The sequence below is a fragment of the Siniperca chuatsi genome, linkage group LG18 (assembly GCF_020085105.1).
Source record: "Siniperca chuatsi isolate FFG_IHB_CAS linkage group LG18, ASM2008510v1, whole genome shotgun sequence".
Lineage (NCBI taxonomy): Eukaryota > Metazoa > Chordata > Actinopteri > Centrarchiformes > Sinipercidae > Siniperca > Siniperca chuatsi.
Window position 1 is genome coordinate 21,174,042 of NC_058059.1, and position 20,691 is coordinate 21,194,732.

Here is a 20,691-nt window from a genome sequence, read left to right on the forward strand (position 1 = left end):
ATGAATTGACTTACGATGAGCCCTGGCCACCCAGGGAGGCCAGCCAGTCCTGTGTCTCCCTTTTCGCCCTGAATGGCAAAACACAATCTACTGTTTGCTCATATGTCATAATTAAACCAGATGTACAGAAAGCCTGTGGCCTTGTTTCCACATATCCCACCTTTACTCCTCTGTCTCCCCTGGCCCCTCGGACTCCGGCCTTCCCCCGTTTCCCCTGCAGACAAGTTTGCCATGTTTTTCAATGAGGCAACAGAAAGCAAGAGGGGACACACACAAAACAACCTAATGTTTTATGTATGAATCTGTACATGGAGTGGCTGTCAGAACGGCAGTTTCTGGCCATTTCCCCTTTTACCCCATGCACACACGCCACAAGAGAGACACATGAGAATTCCTGTTTTCAACACTAACAAAGGCTCTTTTTTCATAAAGTTGTAAAAAAGTAATAGCATTAGTATTACAAACAGAGATAATGACTGAAAATTGACGTTGGATTCATCACAACTGTGGATTATTTTGCTACATCATAAATTATTTAGCACTTCACCTGCAACATTTTCACAAGACCCAAACAGAAAGCTCTTACCCTCCTTCCAACATGACCCATCTTCCCTGGTGATCCATTCTTGCCATCGTCTCCCTGTAGGGGTTAAAACACAAACTGATGAGTGAAGAAGCAAATTTGTATCTTTTTGGGACAATTTCCAACTGGAAAAGGAGACATTAAGCCGCTGCAGTGTTATTTTTGTGTTGCAAGTTTGAAAAAGAATTGTCTGTAATCTAATTAATAGAGCACAAAATGGAAAAGGCTTTTCTTCTCAAAACCATTGAAAGAAAGGCATTTAGGTGAGAACGTTACCAATGTATGTATGTGAGTAATAAAGAGTAATTAAACATGAAACAGTTTTTGAGCAGTTAACACAGTCACGTAGACTGTATATGGAAAATTCTGTTGCTAGGATAAATGTCATTTTGGGGGTTAAAACAGGAGTTAGATGCCCCCTTCTTATATGGAAATGTAAACTAACTTCCCCATTTGACGAGATCATACTAAAGATTTTGAGATAGTCTGATGTAAGTGGACAGACGGCTAGCTTTTAGACAGAGCCAGGCTAGCTGTTTCCTCCTGTTTCCAGTCTTTATGCTAAGATACTGTAAGCTCACTGGCTGCTGGCTGTAGCGTCATATTTAATGGACAGATATGACAGTGGTAAAGACCTTCCCATCTAACTCTTGGTAAGTGTAGTTCCCAAAATGGACCAAATTATTTTTACTTGAAATATGTCCAACTTTAGATGTTTTGAAACTATAGAATGTGTAAAAGATGTTAAATTGCATATGAAGATGTATGAAGACAACATATCACACTGGAATATGAGGATCTTACCTTTTCCCCTTTCATGCCCTGATTCCCCTCAGGTCCTGGTCTTCCTTGCACTCCCTGCAAAGCCGTAATGGTTTTTTTAAAATCATTTTGCTGTTAAGATAACGGGCTTTCAGACAGACAAAACAAACACACACACACATACATACACCATGACTTTGATTGTTTGCATTTTTTTCCTCAATAATTCATCACTACCAAACAAATGGTATAATTATAGACCAGCTGCTGCAATCAAAATATACTTTCGTCATCCACTGTGTTTCTGTGTTGTACACATCCACACACTTACAGGAGCCCCTGTGGGACCTGGAGGACCCTGCGGCCCGATCTCTCCAGGAGGCCCCTGTGAAAGAGAAAAGAAGAAAATAACACAGAGTTGTTGAGGGGAAAAAAGCAATCTTCAGTGGTAATTAACATCAGATGAAGTGTTGACGCTACTCAATAGCAGTTTCGTTCTCACCTCAAACCCTGGCAGAGCCGGAGGACCTCGGATCCCTGGCAGACCATCCTCACCCTGCACAGGTAATTCATATTATTAAGGTAGTTTTATGGATATTTGCACACAGTAAAATATTAAATTTTTTGCATTAAAATATATTCATCAAGAAGGCGTAGCTCTATGCAGACATGCCAGGTCAGGTCATATACAATGGATTTATAAATGCCGTACAGTAAAGATACATATAACATGAAAACCGCACTTACCTGTTCTCCCAAAAGACCTGGAGCTCCTGGCTCTCCCTTTAGACCCTGTGGCCCTGGTTCCCCTTTAGCTCCCTGTTCTCCCTGAGGTCCAACTTGTCCTACTGGACCCTGCCATGCAGACATCACAAAAATATGGTAAAATTATTATTGCAATATATGTCATTAGTTTTGCAGGTATTTGGTCATAAACCAAAGAATTGGACAAATCGAAAATTTGGCCTGATGATGGCGTCAGATGAAACGTCACGGGACCACCAAAGTAATTACAATTCATCCTGAGGGGGACACGAATGTCTGAACTAAATGCCGTGGCAATCCATCCAACAGTTGAAACATTTAAAACCACAAATGTCAACCTCATGGTGACGCTAGAAGTAAAGTCAGGGGATCTCCAAAGTCCTTAATATTCATCCTCTAGGCATCATGAATATCTGTAAATATATATTTCATAGCAATCCATCCATCCATCAATATTTCAGGCTGGACCAAAGTGGTGGATCGACCGACACTGCCATCCCTAGAGGTATGCCACCTAACATGGCTAAAAACCACGTTAAATGGACCTGATGCACTTTCTTACGTATATTACGTTGTTGTGATTTTTTTTGTTCAGGGCTTCAGTTGTTAACCAGCAGTCCAGCAGTCTAAACTCAACGTGTCCTCTGTATTCATTTGGCAGTAGTGCACCACACACTATGATGACCATTAAAACTTAAATACCTCAGTAATTAGCTAGATTTCGCTCTAAATCACGTAAAAGTATAGTCCTGCCATGAACACTTAATTTACTGATGTTTGCTGTAATAGAACAAAGGGAAAATCATGTATTTAAAAATGCTGCCTCCATTAGCAGCTAATACTGCACAACAATAAAAAGCCACATACAGGATGAGGTTCATAAAGTTAAGGTTCATGTAGACTGTAAGGATAACTTTAATGCAACAGATGGCAACAACTTTCTGATACTCAAGGATACTTACAGGTGGTCCCAGCCCCCCTGTGTCTCCTCTGACACCACGTGCACCAGTTATTCCCTATGTATAAGACAAACAGAGAGCAAATGGATGTCTTTCCTCATATAGCTGTACTGTGCACCATGTTGTACAAAATGTTAAATGGAATCAGAATTTACCTGAGGGCCTCCTGCACCTGGAGGCCCAGTAATTCCTACAGGCCCAGAATCACCCTGGAGAGATGGATGAAAACCTTTTAATGCCATTCTGATTTGATTCAAGCAGAGCACTGCGGATGATGTACTGTATATAAAATAGACTGTGTATTACAGTGTGTGCCTGGCGAGGCAGGGGTCCTCTCAATGTGATTACTGAAAACCAGTACTGATTAGACCCTCTTACTCTCTGTCAGCAGCTGTAATGTTTGTCCACAGTGAAAACCTGGAGCTGTTATCCAAATGACAAGTCCACACTAATGACCTCGAGCAAAGAGTTTGTCTCTCAGAGTTTTTTTACTGGGGTAGAATGATTTTCCCACGAAAATAAACTCTAAGATACTTTCTTTTTACACTTTACACAAGAGCTAAATATGGACTAATGAAGAATAAGTTAAGATATTACCATGGAAATTTTACTGTTGATTTTGCTGTAGTCTGCTGTTGTTGAGTTGTTGATTATTTATGAAATGCACCTGTGTGGTTATGCTCCCTGAGCCCAAACCCAAAAAACCAAGCAAAAAACCAACAACCTAAAACCAAGTGCAACCAGGAACAATCTGACTTTTAACCTTTTGGGCTGACTGATTACACCTGGCAGTTTTAAACAAACAAATGACTCATACAACCATAAAAAGAGATACAGATCACGAGAGTTTAAGATGGTGTGTGGTCTGGAAATTGTGACTGTGATGATGACTCATTCATGTTACCAAACATACCTTAAGTTCAATATCAATAAACGTAATTCTAAAATGTCAGCTACAAGTAACATTTTTGTCAAAAACATTGTTTTATTCTGTTTTCATGTACTTGAATAAAATAATTATTAACAACATTGTGAGTGTTTGCCAGCGACTTGTTACTTAAGGAAAATAATATTACCTTCTGGCCCTGAGGTCCATCTAGCCCCGGGGGTCCCCGAGGGCCTGTGATTCCCTAAAATTAGCACAAACACACCACAGAAAAAATATACACATTAAAGAGTGAATCAGTTTGAGCTACAGGAGAAGCGGGTTAAAACAAAATGAATCTGTCAGATGGATCAATAAATGTCAATCCCAGCTGTGAGCAGTTCAATAAAAGGTTAATTAAAAAGGCCACTCTGAGCAGCATGCCATCGACAGCAGCAATACATCCTGGCAACAAACTTACCTTTAACCCCGTCAGACCTACAGGTCCCACTTCACCCATCAGCCCCGGTTCACCCTGTTCAAGAGGGCGAACATGACATCAGGAACAGTTTTTTTCTCATCAATCTGACTGATCAGTTTTATATTCCATTTAATTAACTGAAATCTGAGAGATGTGTGCTAAGAGGAGCTGATCAATATGTTTACGCTGATCTTAGTGATTGAGCTTCCTTTCCTCTGATTTTCTTAAAGGGGAACGATTTTGTGCCTCAGAGTCAACTTACTAGTCTCCCTACTTGTTCTATTTAATCAATTTTGAAGTCCCCAGATTTTAGGAATATTAAACGGTCACTACTAAGAAAACTCATTTGTTTACAAACTACATTTGTAACCATTCTATTAAAGCTGTAATACGCTACATAGATCATTACTACATCTCTTGTGGACATATTATGCAAACCCAACAAAAAACAACAACATCTTAGTCCGTCTCTATATTCTTTCGGACTGCCCTACCCTATCTTCAGTGGGCCCCAAGCTCATTGGTTCCTACTGGAGATCTAAATCTTAAAAATGGGTCACAAATATACAGTACACCTTCATTTTTAAGAAAGGCTCAGTAATTTCCTTAAACGACTGGGCACTGTAGTTTTTAGCAAACATTACTCAAACAGGTGTAAACAGTGCATTTGTTTGGGACTATTTTCAGTGGCGGATTAATACTCATTTGGTGCTTTAGTGAGTATTTACAGCAGCAGGACGGGATTGACCCAAATTAAACTACAGTATGTGTGTTCATGGTAATGAAGGAATACTAGTTTATTGCTCTGTGGCAAAGAGGAATAAGATATATCAGGCTTTGGATACAAAGACAATACTTGTTAGTGGAATCAATCAATTTGTCATTAGTTTTGGTCTTTTCATGGGATTTGTTGACAGTGATAAAAATATAGAAAATCACAGGACTTATCCTTTAATTGTAATTACAGCAATTATGTTTTAAAGGAATAATCTGTTTAATAATATGTTTTTATCCTAATAGCTCACCCAAATCCCAAAATTTGGATGCTGGGAATATTTTGTATAATTAAAATGTAACGAAAATACCAACTACAAAATTGTCACAAAACTGTTGAGGAGTAAAACTTTGCTCACCATTAGTCCAATGTGGCCCTTCTCCCCCTTTGGGCCCCTTTCGCCATTTTCCCCAAGGGTTCCCCAAGGGCCTTCTCGACCAGACAAACCTGGAGGTCCCACATCACCCTGCCGACAACAACCACAGTCTGATCAGTCACTGCAAACATCCCTCGGAGTCAAACCAACGAGATGTGAACAGGATAAACTTTAACTTTCAACAAACTGAAGTAAAGTAGTAAATTGACCTTCTCCCCTTTGGATCCAGGATCTCCAGCTACACCAGGATGCCCGACATCACCCTGCAGAGGAGGAACGAACATGAGTCTGGAGTTGAGCAGCTGTCTTACTGCACGTCACAACAAAAACATTTGAAAACCCTCACAGGGATCTGCGTTAAGCACAGCCATCATCGCATCATCAGGAAAATTTTATTTCACAGTTTATCTAACAGTGACGGTGGTTTAATGCTGACAATAATCTGTAATTCTCACAAGAAATAAAAAAAATACAACAAGCAAATCTGTTCACCGCTGCCTGTGTGTTGTTATAAAGTAAACAGGGTGGAGGTAATGGTGATAGGAAGAAGTCCTTACATTCTTCACTGAATTGGAAAATCACCTCCCGTGGAGCTCATTTATGAGACAGCAGCTGAACACATGTGAGAACACAAGTGAAGATCATCTTTGTCTAAACAGCAGATAAATGCACCTACCTCTTCACCCACTGGTCCAGGTGGTCCATGTAAGCCTTTTGGGCCCTCGAGTCCTCTCTCACCTAGAGGCCCTGGAGGGCCAGGTTTCCCACAAGTCCCTATGTCCCCCTGTCAAAACATGGCAACATAAAAAGACAGGGAATCAAATACAGTTAATGACTGCAGGCTTTTCAAAGCTGGTACACAGTTGGCTGTCAAAAGGGTTTTATTCCCTCAAACCGGAGGGAGACTGCAGACTGTTCCACAACATTAAACAAAGAAAACTTCATGTTGTACAAAAAAAATCTGACTTAAAGTGATTACTTAAGTTGTTTGTGGTATAAACAATCAGTGATGAAAAGACGCAGGAATGATGCTGCTGTGATCACTGACCTGGTATCCTTTCTGTCCAGTTGGGCCTTCAGTTCCTGTTTGGCCATGGAGACCCTGATAAGTCAAAAGTCAAAACAATCATCACCTGACAATAAAATGTCCTCTGCTGTCCTAGTACCCAATTATGTAAATGGTAAATAAACACACTGGTGATGTTTGATCCAAAAACTGTCGTGTTAAAAAGTCAGTTCCCTTTCTAACCCTGTAAAGGTGATGGAGACTTTTCCCTCATCCTACTTACTCTCTTTTCTCTGTTTCAGTCACTGTTTTCAACTTTCAAGAATATACCAGGAGTATCAGCTTCTCCACAATAGATCCCGAATAGGCACCTTGCTGCCTCTCAAGACTTTTAAATCATATTTAGGCCATGCTGCAGCCTACAATCCTCAAAAATGGTAATTGTTTCAAATGTCAGGCTAATAATGGAACATGATCGAGGAATCGATGATACTCGTGTAGATGAGATTAGATGTTAAATTGCAGGTTTATGACCACACTTTATTTTTCAGTTTTAGATGAATAAGATTAGTTTTTCACTGTTCTATTTTTAAAGTATTTTCTTTGCTGTTCTATAAGGCGCTTGTAACTTTATTTTCATTCTATAAAATTGTTAACTATTATTTTATTATCTTTACAACAAAAGGGCGTGCTAGAACAAGTAGGGGAATAAATAATTTATTTTGAAATTGGATATATGAAAATGTTGCTTTCTTTGCTTCACTATAAAACTAAACCAACCTGTTCTCCATCTCGTCCTGTGGGACCAGCATCTCCAGGAAAGCCAGGTAAACCCTGGAGGTTACAGTATCAGTTCAGTAGCTGAACATGAATGAAGGCAGACAAAAATCATAATAAAACACTCATATTACATGAGTAGTACATCTTATTTGGACTGTAGTTTACCTTGTGTCCTCTTTCCCCTGCTGCTCCTAATAATCCATCAGCACCCTGTGGGCCCTGAGGAGATTCATGTACATTTTTTTATGTGCTTGGTTTTTAAGGTGTGATGGGTCAACCACTTGTATTTAAAATGAAAGTATTGGTGGATTTTCATCTTTCCAGACTATAATAAGTCTGGAATATATAAGTAAAAGCAGCAGTTTATGGTAAGTACCCACTCACTGTGATTCCTGCTGGCCCCTGTGGCCCCTGAGGTCCTGGGGGCCCTTGGCTTCCCCTGGGTCCTGGTTTTCCAATTGCCCCATCAAAACCTGGGAAACCTGGAGGGCCCTAGGATAGAGATCAATCTTACCCTTTTCTGTCAAATGCTTAAAATAATCGAATCTGATCTGATCTTAATGTTCCGAGTGAGTTTCACCATAAGACATTTTGGACTCTGAGTACAAAGATTCACCAAGTGATTTCATCTGCAATCTTTTCTTTTGTTGCTTCGCTATGTACACTTTATCAATAACATATAGTCAGTGACTCATTTCAGTCAATTCATCGTCAATTTCAATTTAAAGAGACAGTTGTATTACGACATGCATGTAAGCATACATGCAAACAAATGGACGCATTCACGGCCAGACGCACATCATCTCTCTTCATTATGAGTCAAAGTACCAAACCAAAGCAAAAAGACAAGAAAAAAAAACTGTGTGTCCAATTTAAATGCAAACACATAGCCCTGCAACACACAATGATGTGCCATTATGAAAATGCAGTCCTATGAACTCCAGATGCAAACTGCTCGAGTTTACTATGAACTATAACTTACTGGTGGGCCCTGTATCCCTTTGGGCCCTTCGTCTCCAGGCCGACCCTGTGAGAAACAACAAAAGGTCCACTTAAGTCACTGGTTGATTAGGAAAATTGAAAGACATGGTCTGATGGTTCTGAAAGTTTCCCAGTGAATTCATTAGTTTCTTTCAGACTGGATCTCAGCATTTTCTATACACTATTTTAAAGGATGAATCTGATGTACAACTTTTAACTGTCTGTTTTAATCCTAGCCCAAAGGGACTATAGATGGAACCATGCCAAACAGTCCCAAAAATAATAAGTACATTTGCGAGCAGCTTCCACGGGCCCAAACTTTCATCTTCTTTCTTGGTGCTAGTGTAACGCAAGCCCCGCTGTTAAAGTGCTACAAAATCCCTTAGATCGCCCAATAAGAAGTGAGTGTAAAGCTAATGCTAAAGCTAGCTTAAAAAGTTCAAAGCTGAGTTACTGTTATCCGAAAGAGCAAACACTTGGAAATACATGCAATTCTATTAGTCTTCATGTGCATTACATTACGTTGAATTCTCTCCTTTTCCACAATGAATAGCTCGAAATCTGTAAACCTGTACTGTTGTTGCTTTTCTCTGAGCATTGTTAGAAAGAAAAGGAGATAATTTGTGATCTCTGTGAACGTTGTTAACTTGTGTGTATGATGTTGTACGTTATGTTTTCTGTGCTAGTTTTACAAACAGGATTCCCTTAAGGACAATAAGTGATACTGTGTAATACTGAGTCATAATTAAATGATTAAAAACCACTGGCATTACAGTTTGAGTCCATCATCAACACTCTTGCAAAATATTTAGTTCTCTGATTTTTTTCTCCTATTAAAAGGCTTCTCTCACCTGAGGTCCCTGGGGTCCCTTCTCTCCAGGAGGACCTGGCAGACCCTGAAAAAGAAAAACAGACAAGTCAGAACATGCTAATCACGCCAACAACTCATCTCCGTCTGAGCACCGTGTGAGGAAACAAGAAAGAGAAGATCCAAGTGTTTTGTGTAAGCTCAAAAAATGTATATCATTTGTACCCACGCCTCTCTGAACATTATCGCAGCTGCAAGAAGAAAAAAAACCTCTCTGTTGTTGGTCAAGGGACAAAATGATGCAAGGGAAAGTATACAATACAATGAAATTAAAATTTCAAGGTGATCCACAAACTGTGGCAAAAACGAATTGTGATGTTACTTAACTAGAAGTGCTTCTTTTTCATTGTGAACAGGTTTGTTCTCTTCTCGTTATATTTTTAGCAAATTTCCCTTTAATTGTCCTATTTTATGCTGTTCAGATACATTTTTATAGTCGGCTCTTTCCTTTTTCGTTACCTGTATACTCTGTAACATATACAGGCTAAGATTAAAAGTACCCTGTGGAGCTTTCTTGTAAACAAACAGTTATGCCCGATCGCTGCAGCTTGATAAAATATAGCAAGAAGGGAGAGGGAAAGTGGGCATCTTTGTCTTGTACCCATGTGTAGTGTGAACCTTTTTGAAGTTATCCCTTTGGTGATGCATAAAGTGTCCTAATCCAGTCAGCATATAGTTCTTCAAAGCAAATTAAAAAACTGCTGAGCAGAAACATCCAACTATGTAAAATGCTATTTCTGCATCTACTATTATTATGATAGTATTGTTGCTGGTTGCTTAGTGAGAGATGTATGGCGGATGTGAGTTTTAATTAATGAATTTCTTTCTTTGATGAAGCCAGAATAGTCATCTGACCCAGGGGCTTGATGGCTACCCCGCTGAGTTCTTTAAACATTTTTGGAACATCTTTAATGACTGCATCTGCTATTGTTTCTTCCTACACCTTACCTGGACCTTTAACAAAAGATTTTTTTTTTTTAACGAAGTGTAAACCCTGAATAGTTACTGTATCTTGAGGAAGGCGAGGACTGTATTGTCACACCTTAAACAGAATATCACAGGTTTAAAAGTTTTACTTTTTGACAAACAATGTTCCCAATAGGCTCTGTCTACTATCCAGAGCTCTTATTACATTTTCTTTTATTCCCTCTAAGAATAAAGTATGGACATGATATTTTGAAAAACTTTTTTAGCAAAATGTAGAACCTCATTCAGGTTGTCCATTTGTTCCTTTTGTTGACAGGATCATTTTCCACCATGATGCGTGTGGCTTTCAGTGCATTCAGTGATGTGGACAAAAGCATTCAGTTTACCACTGTATTTAGTGTTCAAGCCAGTAGCTGATTAATTCACCTTCTCAGAACTGTGTGACTTCACTCTAAGACAGATTGATGGATTTCACCACAGCAGTGGGCAACCATGTGAGTGAGCAAAAAGTGTGTCCAATGACACTGCAGGGAGGACCGTGCACATGGAGTGAACTTCAGAAAACACTCCCATTACTGAAAGTAACTCTTTCCATGCAAGAGAGATTTTCCTATTCCCAAATCTAACCAACCAAAAGAGTAGGACTGATTTAAAGGGTGCAGAAACATTTCAAAAAGTAAGTTTGACTTTTCGGCTTCATATCAAGGTCAAGGTCAGGGAAAAACTTTGTCTAATTGTCGAAAAAACGACAAAAAGACAGGTGTGTCATTGCATAGAGGTCTGTGTGTGTGTGTGTGTGCGTGTGTACCTGCATTTCTATGCTCAGTTTTATAGTGTGTGTGTTTAAGGACACTTAATAAATCAACTCTCTACTGGAGTTAAATTCTGCATGTGTCCTGTGTTAGAGGCCGGTTGCTTGTCCTGCTTTCAAAAGCCTCCTACCTTCACATCTCTTGTCACTTCAATACCCAATAAACCAAAATCTATAGCCAAGTAACCCAGTATGCAGTGTCTATGTTAGGTGAAAAATGTGCTATCTTTTGTTGAAATGTTAGTTTTATAGATGTCTAGGCTACTTCTTATCATTGTATTTTGGTGTATCTTTGCTGTTTTGTACCATATTTTCTATTGTGTCATTTCCTGGAAACTATGATGACATTTTGGGCAGAAAAAGGAAATCTCAAAAGACCTTGAAAAAGTCCCAGATCTCAACAGACTCTCCTGGTAAAATAAAATAAAAACAAAAATTAACAACAGGTTCTGTGACAGAGTTACTGAAATACTGTTGAAACAATCGTCATACTGTATGTAAGCAGGACATCTAAAAAAAATAAATAATAATAATTCACTTGTCAACCACATTTAGCCCAAAATTAACCTAGATGAAATCACTTAGACAATGCTTACTGGGAAGCTGTAGAGATGGCCAAACTTTGTCAAAAACCATCAGTCAGCACTATCTTTTCAACTCCACTGCACAGTGGAACAGGGCTGTAATATGTGGAGAAAACTGCTTTGTCATTGAGGATGTCACCTGGTACTCTGGATTGCAGGGGACAGGCTGGAGGACAGTGATTGGAGAAATTTATTTCTCTATCAGGTGGACGTGCCATTTCACTCTGGCATTAGGTTTGCCACCAGTGCCCCCAACAAAATCAATCACTGTGACCGGTTCGCCTCCATAAACAGGCATTCCCTGCACACCAGCTGCACACTTCACTGGTTTCCTTTTATTTACCAAACCCTCCTTGGTGTGACCCCAACATAGCTGCTGTCTTCATCAAATCCTCTGAACAATACTCAGTCCAACTCTCATATACCCCTAACAGTTCCCAGGAGTCAGAGATAGAAAATAAAAATAAAGTGCAGACACTTACTACAAGTCCTGGCTTCCCAACAGGCCCAGGTAAACCTCGTAAACCTGGCTCACCCTGGTGCAGAAGAAAAGAAAAGATTGTTATTCTTACTTTTCAGTTAATGTCTGCAAAAGTCTGCACTCACCCACATTGTCGAAAATGTCTGAATATCAATTCCCTTCTTCTGATTAACCGATTATTTTGCCTTCTAAAAATGGCTGTTCACTCTTTGAACACCACTGTTTAAGATCCTCAACTGTTGTACAACATGTTTGACGCTCCCCCTCCTGTTCCTTTTCAAAGCTCACCTTTACAAGGCTTTAACATTCGATGGGTGAGAGGAAGAGGACCTTACCCTTTGTCCTATGAACCCTGGAGGCCCACGCATGCCCACGTTCCCCTGGATACCCTGATGGTAGACGGAACAACAGATGCAAGCATTTTATTAATCATCAGTTAATGTCACAAAGGCTCATCCAGCACCACACATCATTTGCCTGATAATTATCGGGATCCATATCTGTGACACCCTAGACTATGGTTAGGGCTCATTATTTTCTTTTTCTATTAATTTGTGTTTTGAGTGTTAAAAGATGGGTAAAAATCTGAACTGTATAGGAGTAATTTGACTTTTTGGGAAATACACACCTACTTCATTAGGTACACCTTTCTAATACTGGATAGGACCCCCCTTTGCCCCCAGAACAGCCTGGATTCTTCGTGACATAGATTCAACAAGGTGGTGGAAATATTCCTTAGAGATTCTGGTCCACGTTGACATGATAGCGTCACGCATTTGCTGCAGATTTGTCAGCCTTACGTACAGGTGTACCTCAGAAAGTGGCCACTGAGTATGCTTAATTGCTTTCTTGCCAGTTGTTAGATGAGAAGATCGATACCACTCTCTTAAATGTACGCTAAATGTAAAGCTAGAGCTAGCAGGCAGTTAGCTTAGCTTTGCAAAAAGACTGGAAAGAGGGGGAAATGACTAACCTGGCTAGTTCCAGCACGTAACTTCCGGTAAAACCACAAATTGTCATTTTTACATTTTACCATCTGCACGTGGCAGCAGAATTTTGAGATTCATCAGACCAGGTGGCGTTTTAAACAAATGAGATATAAAGTGTAAATTAGTGAGCTTTAGAGGTGTAGGTAAATGTACTTTTTCCCCCCTTTCTATTACCAGAAGAATTTTCTTAGCTGTGCTTATCTCAACAGGACATGATTTACTATAAACGTCCTTTTCCAGCAACCTATCTACTCTAAAAAACTGTGTTATTTTTTTGTGTGCGAAAATGATGAGCCTAAAGACGGCATACACTCATACCAGATATCGCTTTGTTGAATGCTCACTTCTATCCCATGAACCCATTCTGACATGTAAAGTCTGAAAAAACAAACCTCTTGTTTCACATTAATTAATTATAAATACAAAGCAATGTGTTGATTTCTACTGATTAACATGTACAGGTAAGAATCTGTGCAGTCTTAAAAGTGTCTTAATGTGCAATGATACAGTATACTGTATATTCTGCATACGTCATGTATATGCTGTGAAAAGGTAGTACAGGTGCATCCCCTGTATCTGCCCTGCTGAAGAATCACTTACATACATGCCTACTGGGCCCTGAGGTCCCTCCATGCCCGGCTTCCCTGTGAAACCCTGAGAAAACACACAACACACATATCTACATAGCACATAATGACAAAATACACATATAAAAAAAGATATCTGTGTGTGTTGATGTAATTGAGGTCATGACTGCTCTGTGCATGTGGACTCACCCTGTCTCCTGGGGGTCCTGGTGATCCTGGAGGTCCTGGTTTCCCCAGTGGCCCCTGTCAGATAAAAACACAAAGTACCAATCATTACCATCTGTTTATCTGCTCAGCCAATCAGATTTGCAGGATTGCATAGACATTACATCTGCTCAAACACCATGAGCTTCAAAGATGCTGCTGATCAAGCGTACATTTAAAGAAATCTCTGGCATGCTTTTTTGCTGTCTGACTGGAAGTTAGATTAGAAGATTGATTTCACCACCATGTTTCAGCTCAGCTTAGTTTCTTAACTTTGGACAAAACCCTGTTGGCTGTTGGCTTAAACGTTTGTTTCACAGGAAATAGATTTACAATCAACCCAGCTGCTCTTTCTTGAGCTATATGCTTCAGAGGATCCGACAACTCAAATAAACTTCCTTCCTGGCTGCCTCGTCTCTGAAAAACTCAGTTTCACACAGTAGTTATGGTCTTCCAGTCCTCTGTCTTCCGAAAGACACAACCACGCAATGATAAAGCATACCGTTGAACCTGGTGGGCCGTCTGTTCCTCTGTCCCCAGCAATTCCTTGAAAGCCCTGGAAAAGTAGCAGAAGTAATCAAACATTTGCTATGAAACGAGAAAACGCCACAAGAGGTGAAAAGGGACTGAGCGGAATGAGAGAAAGCAAAGCTGACCAAAAATATGAAAGTGCAAATGTGGAACAAACTATCATTTATTTCTACCAATTAACAGATGTGCACTGAGCTGTTAAATTATTGGTTTGAATTAGTCGATTCAGTATTTTACTGATAGTTGCTTAATCTGCCATTTAATTGTTTCTTGGCCATCTCATTTGATGGGACTCACGAGGCTACTCCCTAAATGTCAGTTTGGATAATGTATTGGTGATTAAGAGTTTAATTTAAGACTCTTTAACAGGCCACATTTGTCTTTGTTAAGTTGAGCAATCAATAGTGTGGCTGTTAATTTGGTAATACAAAACTTGTTACTCAGCAGATGCACATCTGGTAGAAAAGTAGTAAATCCAGTTTTCTCAGGACATTAAGAGTTTTAACACAAACCATTGTGCACAAAACGATCAGTTGGCAAAACATTTGGTTTGGGGCTGTTTCTCATTGTTTGGGCCACTTGGTTCCAATGAAGGGAAATCTTAATGCAACAGCATACAGTGATAAAGAGTTTCCCTACGGGGATCAATAAAGTATTTCTGATTAGTCAACAGTGTGCTTCCAACTTCCAACTGTGGCAACGGTTTGGAGAAGACCCCTCCCTGGTTCAACATGACAATCCCCCTTGTGCACAAAGCCAGGTCCATAAAGAAATGGTTTTCCCAGTTTGGTGAGCTGGCCTGCACACAGCCCTGACCTCAACCCCATCCAGCACCTTGACTGTGGGTCGGGCCTTATCACCCAACATCTGTATTGGACCTCACCAATGGTCTTGTGGCTAAATGGGAGCAGATCCCTGCAGCCGGGTCCCAAAATCTGTTGGAAAGTCTTCCAAGCAGAGTGGAGGCTGTTATAGAGTAATGTTCAACAATTACATACAGGTGCAATGTTAAGGTGTCCACATATTTTCAGCCAAAGAGTGTGTCTATACTACATATAATACGTGTAAGCATGTGTGTGATACATGCACACATGTGCTTACATGAACTCTGATCAGCCCCAGCCACTTTTAGTGAACACACCTGATATGTTTAACTGGCTGGTAGCAGATTCAGGTCTGTCCTGTTAAAACTTTGTTTTTGGCAGTGTTTGTTGGTTTTGCCTGCTCATGAATCAATAAAATCCTCCATATTTAATCCTGGGCTGTCTTGTAAAAGTGTAATAATGTGTTTTTACTCTGCTGAACCCTGCAGCTTGTGGCAGAGAGCCAAAAAAGCTGAGCTGGAGGGATGATGTCATAAGCTGAACGTTGAGGTCATTCTGAGGCTAACAGTCTTACCATTAGCCCTTTACTGCCAGCACTGCCAGCTGCACCTGAGGGACCCTGAAACAGAGATAGAGAAAATACCAACAATGCAATTTTTCCCCCAACAGCAGATGTCATTCAGAGTGTAAGTAGTAAATATCATCACTTTAATGAATTAAATTATGAACTCAGAACATGAATTATCAAGCCATTTAATCTTAAAGTTCAACATTTTGAGAAATATGCTAATTTGCTTTCTTGCTGAGAGTTAGATGAGAAGAGTGATGCCACTCTTATACCTGCTCATTAAATATGAAGCTACAGCCACAAGATGATTAGCATAGCTCATACTCTCTCTCTCTCTCATCAATAATGTCCGCACACGTTAAAAAATGATTGCAATATTGTTAAGTTAAGGCAATGAAAACCACTTAGTTTAGGTTAGGGAAAGAATGTGGTCATGGTAAATAGTAAATATACTGTAAACACTAATTTCCAGTCGGAGGTGATATCACCGTACTGGTAATCAGGCAAGGAAGCAGGGGGGGAAACAGGTTCTGTCCAGTGGCTAAATACATCTGCAGGGGATTTATGTGCTGGACTATTTCGTGGATCTGGCAACCTCAGGGTGAAGACAAGACTCCAGCAGATGTACGGATTTAACAAACCAGATACAACATTTTAATTATTGACCTTTAGAGGTGCTGGTTCTGTTTTGCAGATTTGTTACCTTTGGACAGAGCCAGGCTAGCTATTTCCCCCTGTTTCCAGTCTATTTGCTAAGCTAAGATAACTGTCTCCTAGTTGCAAACAGATAAAACAGTGGTATATACTGAAAGCGATTAAGCGCATTTCCCAAAATGTCAAATAATTTCTTTTATCAATTTCATTAAAACTTTTTTTCATTTGTTTCTACACATTTTCTTAAAATAAAGACACTGTCTTGATACAAGTGAAACTGCAGTGGAGACTTTTTTTTAAAACTGAGTCACCCCAATTTAGGGATTATTTTCATCATCGGTTAATCTGTTGATTATTCTTATAATTAAATGATTAATCATTAAGTCAAATAAAATGATGAGAATTGCTCATCACAAGTTCCCAGAGGCCATGGTGACGTCTTCAGAGTGCTTGGTTTGTCCAACCAACAGCCCAAAATGATATAAAACAAAGAAAAGTAGCATATCCTCACATTTGAGAAGCTAGAACCAGAGAATTTTTGGCATTTTCCTTGAAAATTACATAACTTACTACAATTACTCTTCTGTCAAACGGCAAATCAATCAATTGTTTATTATGAAGATGGAATCTTTTTGCAGTACATCCCTCTATTAGAATTAATCAAATCTCAGTTAAATTAAATTCTCTCTGTCAATATTGGATCAGGTACAGTGATGAATATATGAGACAGACAGATATAGCATGAACTCTGCACCACTTACTGTAGAGCCACTTAATGTACAACAGCTCACCACAGTACTGTACAAAGACTGCCTCCTGCTGTCTAAACCAACAATTACAACATAAGAGTAACCTTGACTCAACTTGGGAGTCCGTTTTGACAGTTTGAGGGCATTTCCATCTTAGCAGTCTTTCAGCATGTCACTCCTTGCATCCAACAGCCATAAAATCTTGTATTCAGAGAAGCATTTCTCTTTAAAGAAGTGAAATGTGTGATGATGTGCAGCAAGGTGTCTCTTCCCTCTATACTCATCCCAGTTTTAGCCATGTACCCTCTATAAGACACAAAACTGGGACTAAAAACCGAGACGGGTAAGGAGATGTGTGTGAAATGAGTCCACGTAATTATAAAAAAAGAATTAACAGAATGATAAATGCTTGTACAGTATGTGGCAGGAAGTAGAGGACACACAGACATAACACGCAGGTGATGGAATTGAAATATGATAGAGAATGGGAACCTGTGTACCAGGCTTTCCTTCTGCTCCCTCTGGTCCAGGTGGCCCCGGCAAACCCTGGGAGGGATCAACCAAAAACACACACACAGACACACAAAAACACACACACATTCACACATGCAAACTGTTCATCCTGTAGAGTTCTTGCTGCAGTGTAAAAAATCCAAATATTACTTTTGTGTTTACTCTCTGCAGGTCAGTATGACAAGTTAGCATAGAGGTTTTGACGCTTTGTAGGCCATCACATCCTCTGATCATGGCAAAAAAGAAATCTGCTTCATCATGAAAAAAAAAGAGTGGAAATAAAACCCACATTAGGAATGTACATGTTCAAATTAAGACCTCAGGAATTCAAAGACAATTTAACTACTCTTAAGACCTTGTATTTGTAATACCAATATTCAGAATTTTCAAAGACCTGCTTTTTGAAGCAGAGCTATAAAGAATTCAGGGTCGACTACATTTCGAATAATTTCTGACAGGCTTAAAGTTTACCGAAGGGCCCGGTTGGCCAGTGTGGCCCCTCTGTCCAGTCTGACCCTGGAGAAAAGTAAAGAGAGAAGACCACATCAGCACCAAGTAACTAATAGTGGAATACAAAGCAACTTACACAACAGGTACCTAAAGCAAAGCTACTTGTCACAAAAATGAAAATGGATAGATAATGGACAGATGATTAGCAATAAGAATTTGTATGCTAGCTCTAAATTGGCAATGTTGTTAAGTTTCTATTTTGTTTATATTCATCTATTATTTCAGTTTTATTTTAATACCTTGTTCCCTCTGGATCCTGGTTTGCCGGTACGTCCATCTGGTCCCCTGTTCCCCTTCAGGGAGGTTCAGATATTAGTGACTGTGGCTGAGCATCAATATCCACGACAACACTGCCTTCATTTGTGCTTTTATTACTTTGTGTGTTGCACTGATTTTTTAATCTTAAAATGGGTAAAATAATGTTGAAATTAGAAAGCAGAAATGACCTGACTAGTCACACAATGTTTATCATTGCTAGAGATTTTTTTTTTGTCATCGTCATTAAAGTCACCTTTGCAAATAAGCACATTTGTTGTGTTTACAGACACATATGCACTTAAACTCTGGATTCTGTGGATTCCCTGGATTCATTAGTCAAACTGTAAATTGTGGATTCATTTTTAATTATCAAAAAAAAAAGATTTTACCTTGTGTCTGAAAGACAGACAAACAAAATGCAACTTAAGCTGTTATTTTTTAACAACTGATTGAAGCTTTTGTAGAGTGCTGAAAGTGACTCCAGCTGGGATGAGTGGTTCCAATTAAAACTTGAATTTCACAGAGACATATTCACCTGCATGCTGCAGGAAAAGGGCTTTATTACTTTTTTATGTTTTAATTTAAAACACTAAATATTCCTGTGGAATGACCAAGCGCAGAAACAGTGAGGAGCGTGTTAAATTCATGTTATTGCAGTCATTCACTTCACAATAATGGATTGTTAAATTCACATGCAGGAGGCCACTGGAAGCTCTAATGTTTCGCAGTTAAATGTGACATGTGGATCAACATATGAAGTCATCTTGGTGTTCAGACGTACAAATCATCACTGACCTTTAACCCGTAGCTGCCCTGTTTTCCCTGAGGACCAGTTTCTCCATTGGAGCCCTGAATGAAGAAATATAAAAATCAGTCAAGCTTATCTCCTTTTTCACCTTCACCAGGCAGCTCCTTTCTCATGGTTAAAAAAGCATGTAATACAATATTGTGCTGCAAACCCTATGCTGCATTGTGGGTTAAAAATCTGGCAATTAAGTTTATTTTGCTTGTTGCCTGTGTAAATCAATTTCTTATAGCTAAAAACTAAAACAAGTGGCATGTTTGAGCGTTACATCCACTGAGCAAGTTCATTTTTGACCTTGGAAATCGTTTCTTTGTCTGAAAACATCCATTGTAAACAGCTACTAATGTAGATCAGTGTTGTACACTGTACCTCAGGGCCTTTGGGACCAGGCCGGCCCTTGGTGCCTGGGAAACCTGGGAAGCCGGTGGGGCCCCTCTCTCCCTGAGGACCCCTAATACCTGCTGCCCCTTGAATACCCTGAGATAAAATCAAAAACAAACATTTTCTCATTATAAAAAGGCACAGAGACCTTATAGTTTCGCATTTTGGGAAATATACTTATTTGCTTTCTTGGAGTCTTGTTGTCACGCTGAGGTTGCCGGGCAACCAGAAGGGACTCCAGGAATAGTCCAAGAACCACCTATGACTAGATTTGTTCTGAAGTGGTAAATACTTTTAAGAGATTTTGAGAAATGTACCAGTTTTCACATCACGTACAGATAGTCTGCCTTTCTCCACAGGACAAAAACACTAAACTGACCTGAAATCATGATGCCTTAATCTGAATGAATTTGTTTAAGTTGAAATATTATACTGACATAACTAAACTAAAGCCAAACTTAATGCTAATAAGACTAATCTAACCTCATGCTAAACCATTGCAGTGGCATTTCCACTTCCGTTGTTGTACGGATCAAACAAACAAGAAACAATATTTTAATCATCAAGCTTTAGGGGTGCCGGTAGGCGGACTTTGTTAGCTTTGGACAGAGCCAGACTAGCTGTTTCCAGTCTTTATGCTAAGCTAAACTAAAGAAAGCGAGTAAGTTTATTTCCCAAAATGATGAACTATTCCCTTAAGTATGTAGCTCTATAACATTGTATTATTCTCTTCTTTCAGTGTTATTGAACAGAGAGTTGCTGGCTCCTACTTTGTCGCCTTTAGGTCCTGGATTCCCCTTGTCCCCATCTGGTCCCCTGTTACCCTGTAAACAAGAAAATGGTCAAGAGGGAGGTTCAGCCATTAATGTTTTGCAGTAAATATGTTTGTAAATCTAACATGAGCACCTACCGTTACCCCGGGAAAACCCATAGGACCCTGTCTCCCTGGTGCACCCTGTAAAGAATGTAAAGATGGAAGTTATTCTGAAGGACTTCTAAAGGAATAAAGAATAAATCTGTGGAATGAGCTACACTACAGTAAAGCCCAGGAGAGAATTTGATTTGATTTGTCTTGCATCACATGAATGAAAAGTAAAGAAGAAACACAGTGGCT

At 39.5% G+C, this 20,691-nt stretch overlaps 1 protein-coding gene across 3 annotated transcripts in view; it reads right to left on the reverse strand.

Annotated features, from left to right (window-relative positions):
* si:ch211-196i2.1 (collagen alpha-1(I) chain) overlaps window positions 1–20,691 on the reverse strand; it is a 113,113-nt gene that overhangs the window by 19,753 nt on the left and 72,669 nt on the right. For all 3 annotated transcript variants that reach the window (XM_044174549.1, XM_044174550.1, XM_044174551.1), the window contains 33 exons: window positions 20,488–20,532; window positions 20,348–20,401; window positions 19,566–19,673; window positions 19,187–19,240; window positions 18,373–18,426; window positions 18,095–18,139; window positions 17,603–17,656; window positions 15,714–15,758; window positions 14,287–14,340; window positions 13,770–13,823; window positions 13,594–13,647; window positions 12,340–12,393; window positions 12,006–12,059; window positions 9,185–9,229; window positions 8,335–8,379; window positions 7,737–7,844; window positions 7,518–7,571; window positions 7,353–7,406; window positions 6,615–6,668; window positions 6,243–6,350; window positions 5,776–5,829; window positions 5,549–5,656; window positions 4,416–4,469; window positions 4,146–4,199; window positions 3,225–3,278; window positions 3,073–3,126; window positions 2,093–2,200; window positions 1,848–1,901; window positions 1,677–1,730; window positions 1,388–1,441; window positions 587–640; window positions 161–214; window positions 15–68 (listed from right to left, as the gene is read on the reverse strand). In XM_044174549.1, the coding sequence (XP_044030484.1) occupies window positions 15–68; window positions 161–214; window positions 587–640; window positions 1,388–1,441; window positions 1,677–1,730; window positions 1,848–1,901; window positions 2,093–2,200; window positions 3,073–3,126; window positions 3,225–3,278; window positions 4,146–4,199; window positions 4,416–4,469; window positions 5,549–5,656; window positions 5,776–5,829; window positions 6,243–6,350; window positions 6,615–6,668; window positions 7,353–7,406; window positions 7,518–7,571; window positions 7,737–7,844; window positions 8,335–8,379; window positions 9,185–9,229; window positions 12,006–12,059; window positions 12,340–12,393; window positions 13,594–13,647; window positions 13,770–13,823; window positions 14,287–14,340; window positions 15,714–15,758; window positions 17,603–17,656; window positions 18,095–18,139; window positions 18,373–18,426; window positions 19,187–19,240; window positions 19,566–19,673; window positions 20,348–20,401; window positions 20,488–20,532 (2,007 nt within the window). The remainder of the gene's footprint in view (window positions 1–14; window positions 69–160; window positions 215–586; window positions 641–1,387; window positions 1,442–1,676; window positions 1,731–1,847; window positions 1,902–2,092; window positions 2,201–3,072; window positions 3,127–3,224; window positions 3,279–4,145; window positions 4,200–4,415; window positions 4,470–5,548; window positions 5,657–5,775; window positions 5,830–6,242; window positions 6,351–6,614; window positions 6,669–7,352; window positions 7,407–7,517; window positions 7,572–7,736; window positions 7,845–8,334; window positions 8,380–9,184; window positions 9,230–12,005; window positions 12,060–12,339; window positions 12,394–13,593; window positions 13,648–13,769; window positions 13,824–14,286; window positions 14,341–15,713; window positions 15,759–17,602; window positions 17,657–18,094; window positions 18,140–18,372; window positions 18,427–19,186; window positions 19,241–19,565; window positions 19,674–20,347; window positions 20,402–20,487; window positions 20,533–20,691) is intronic.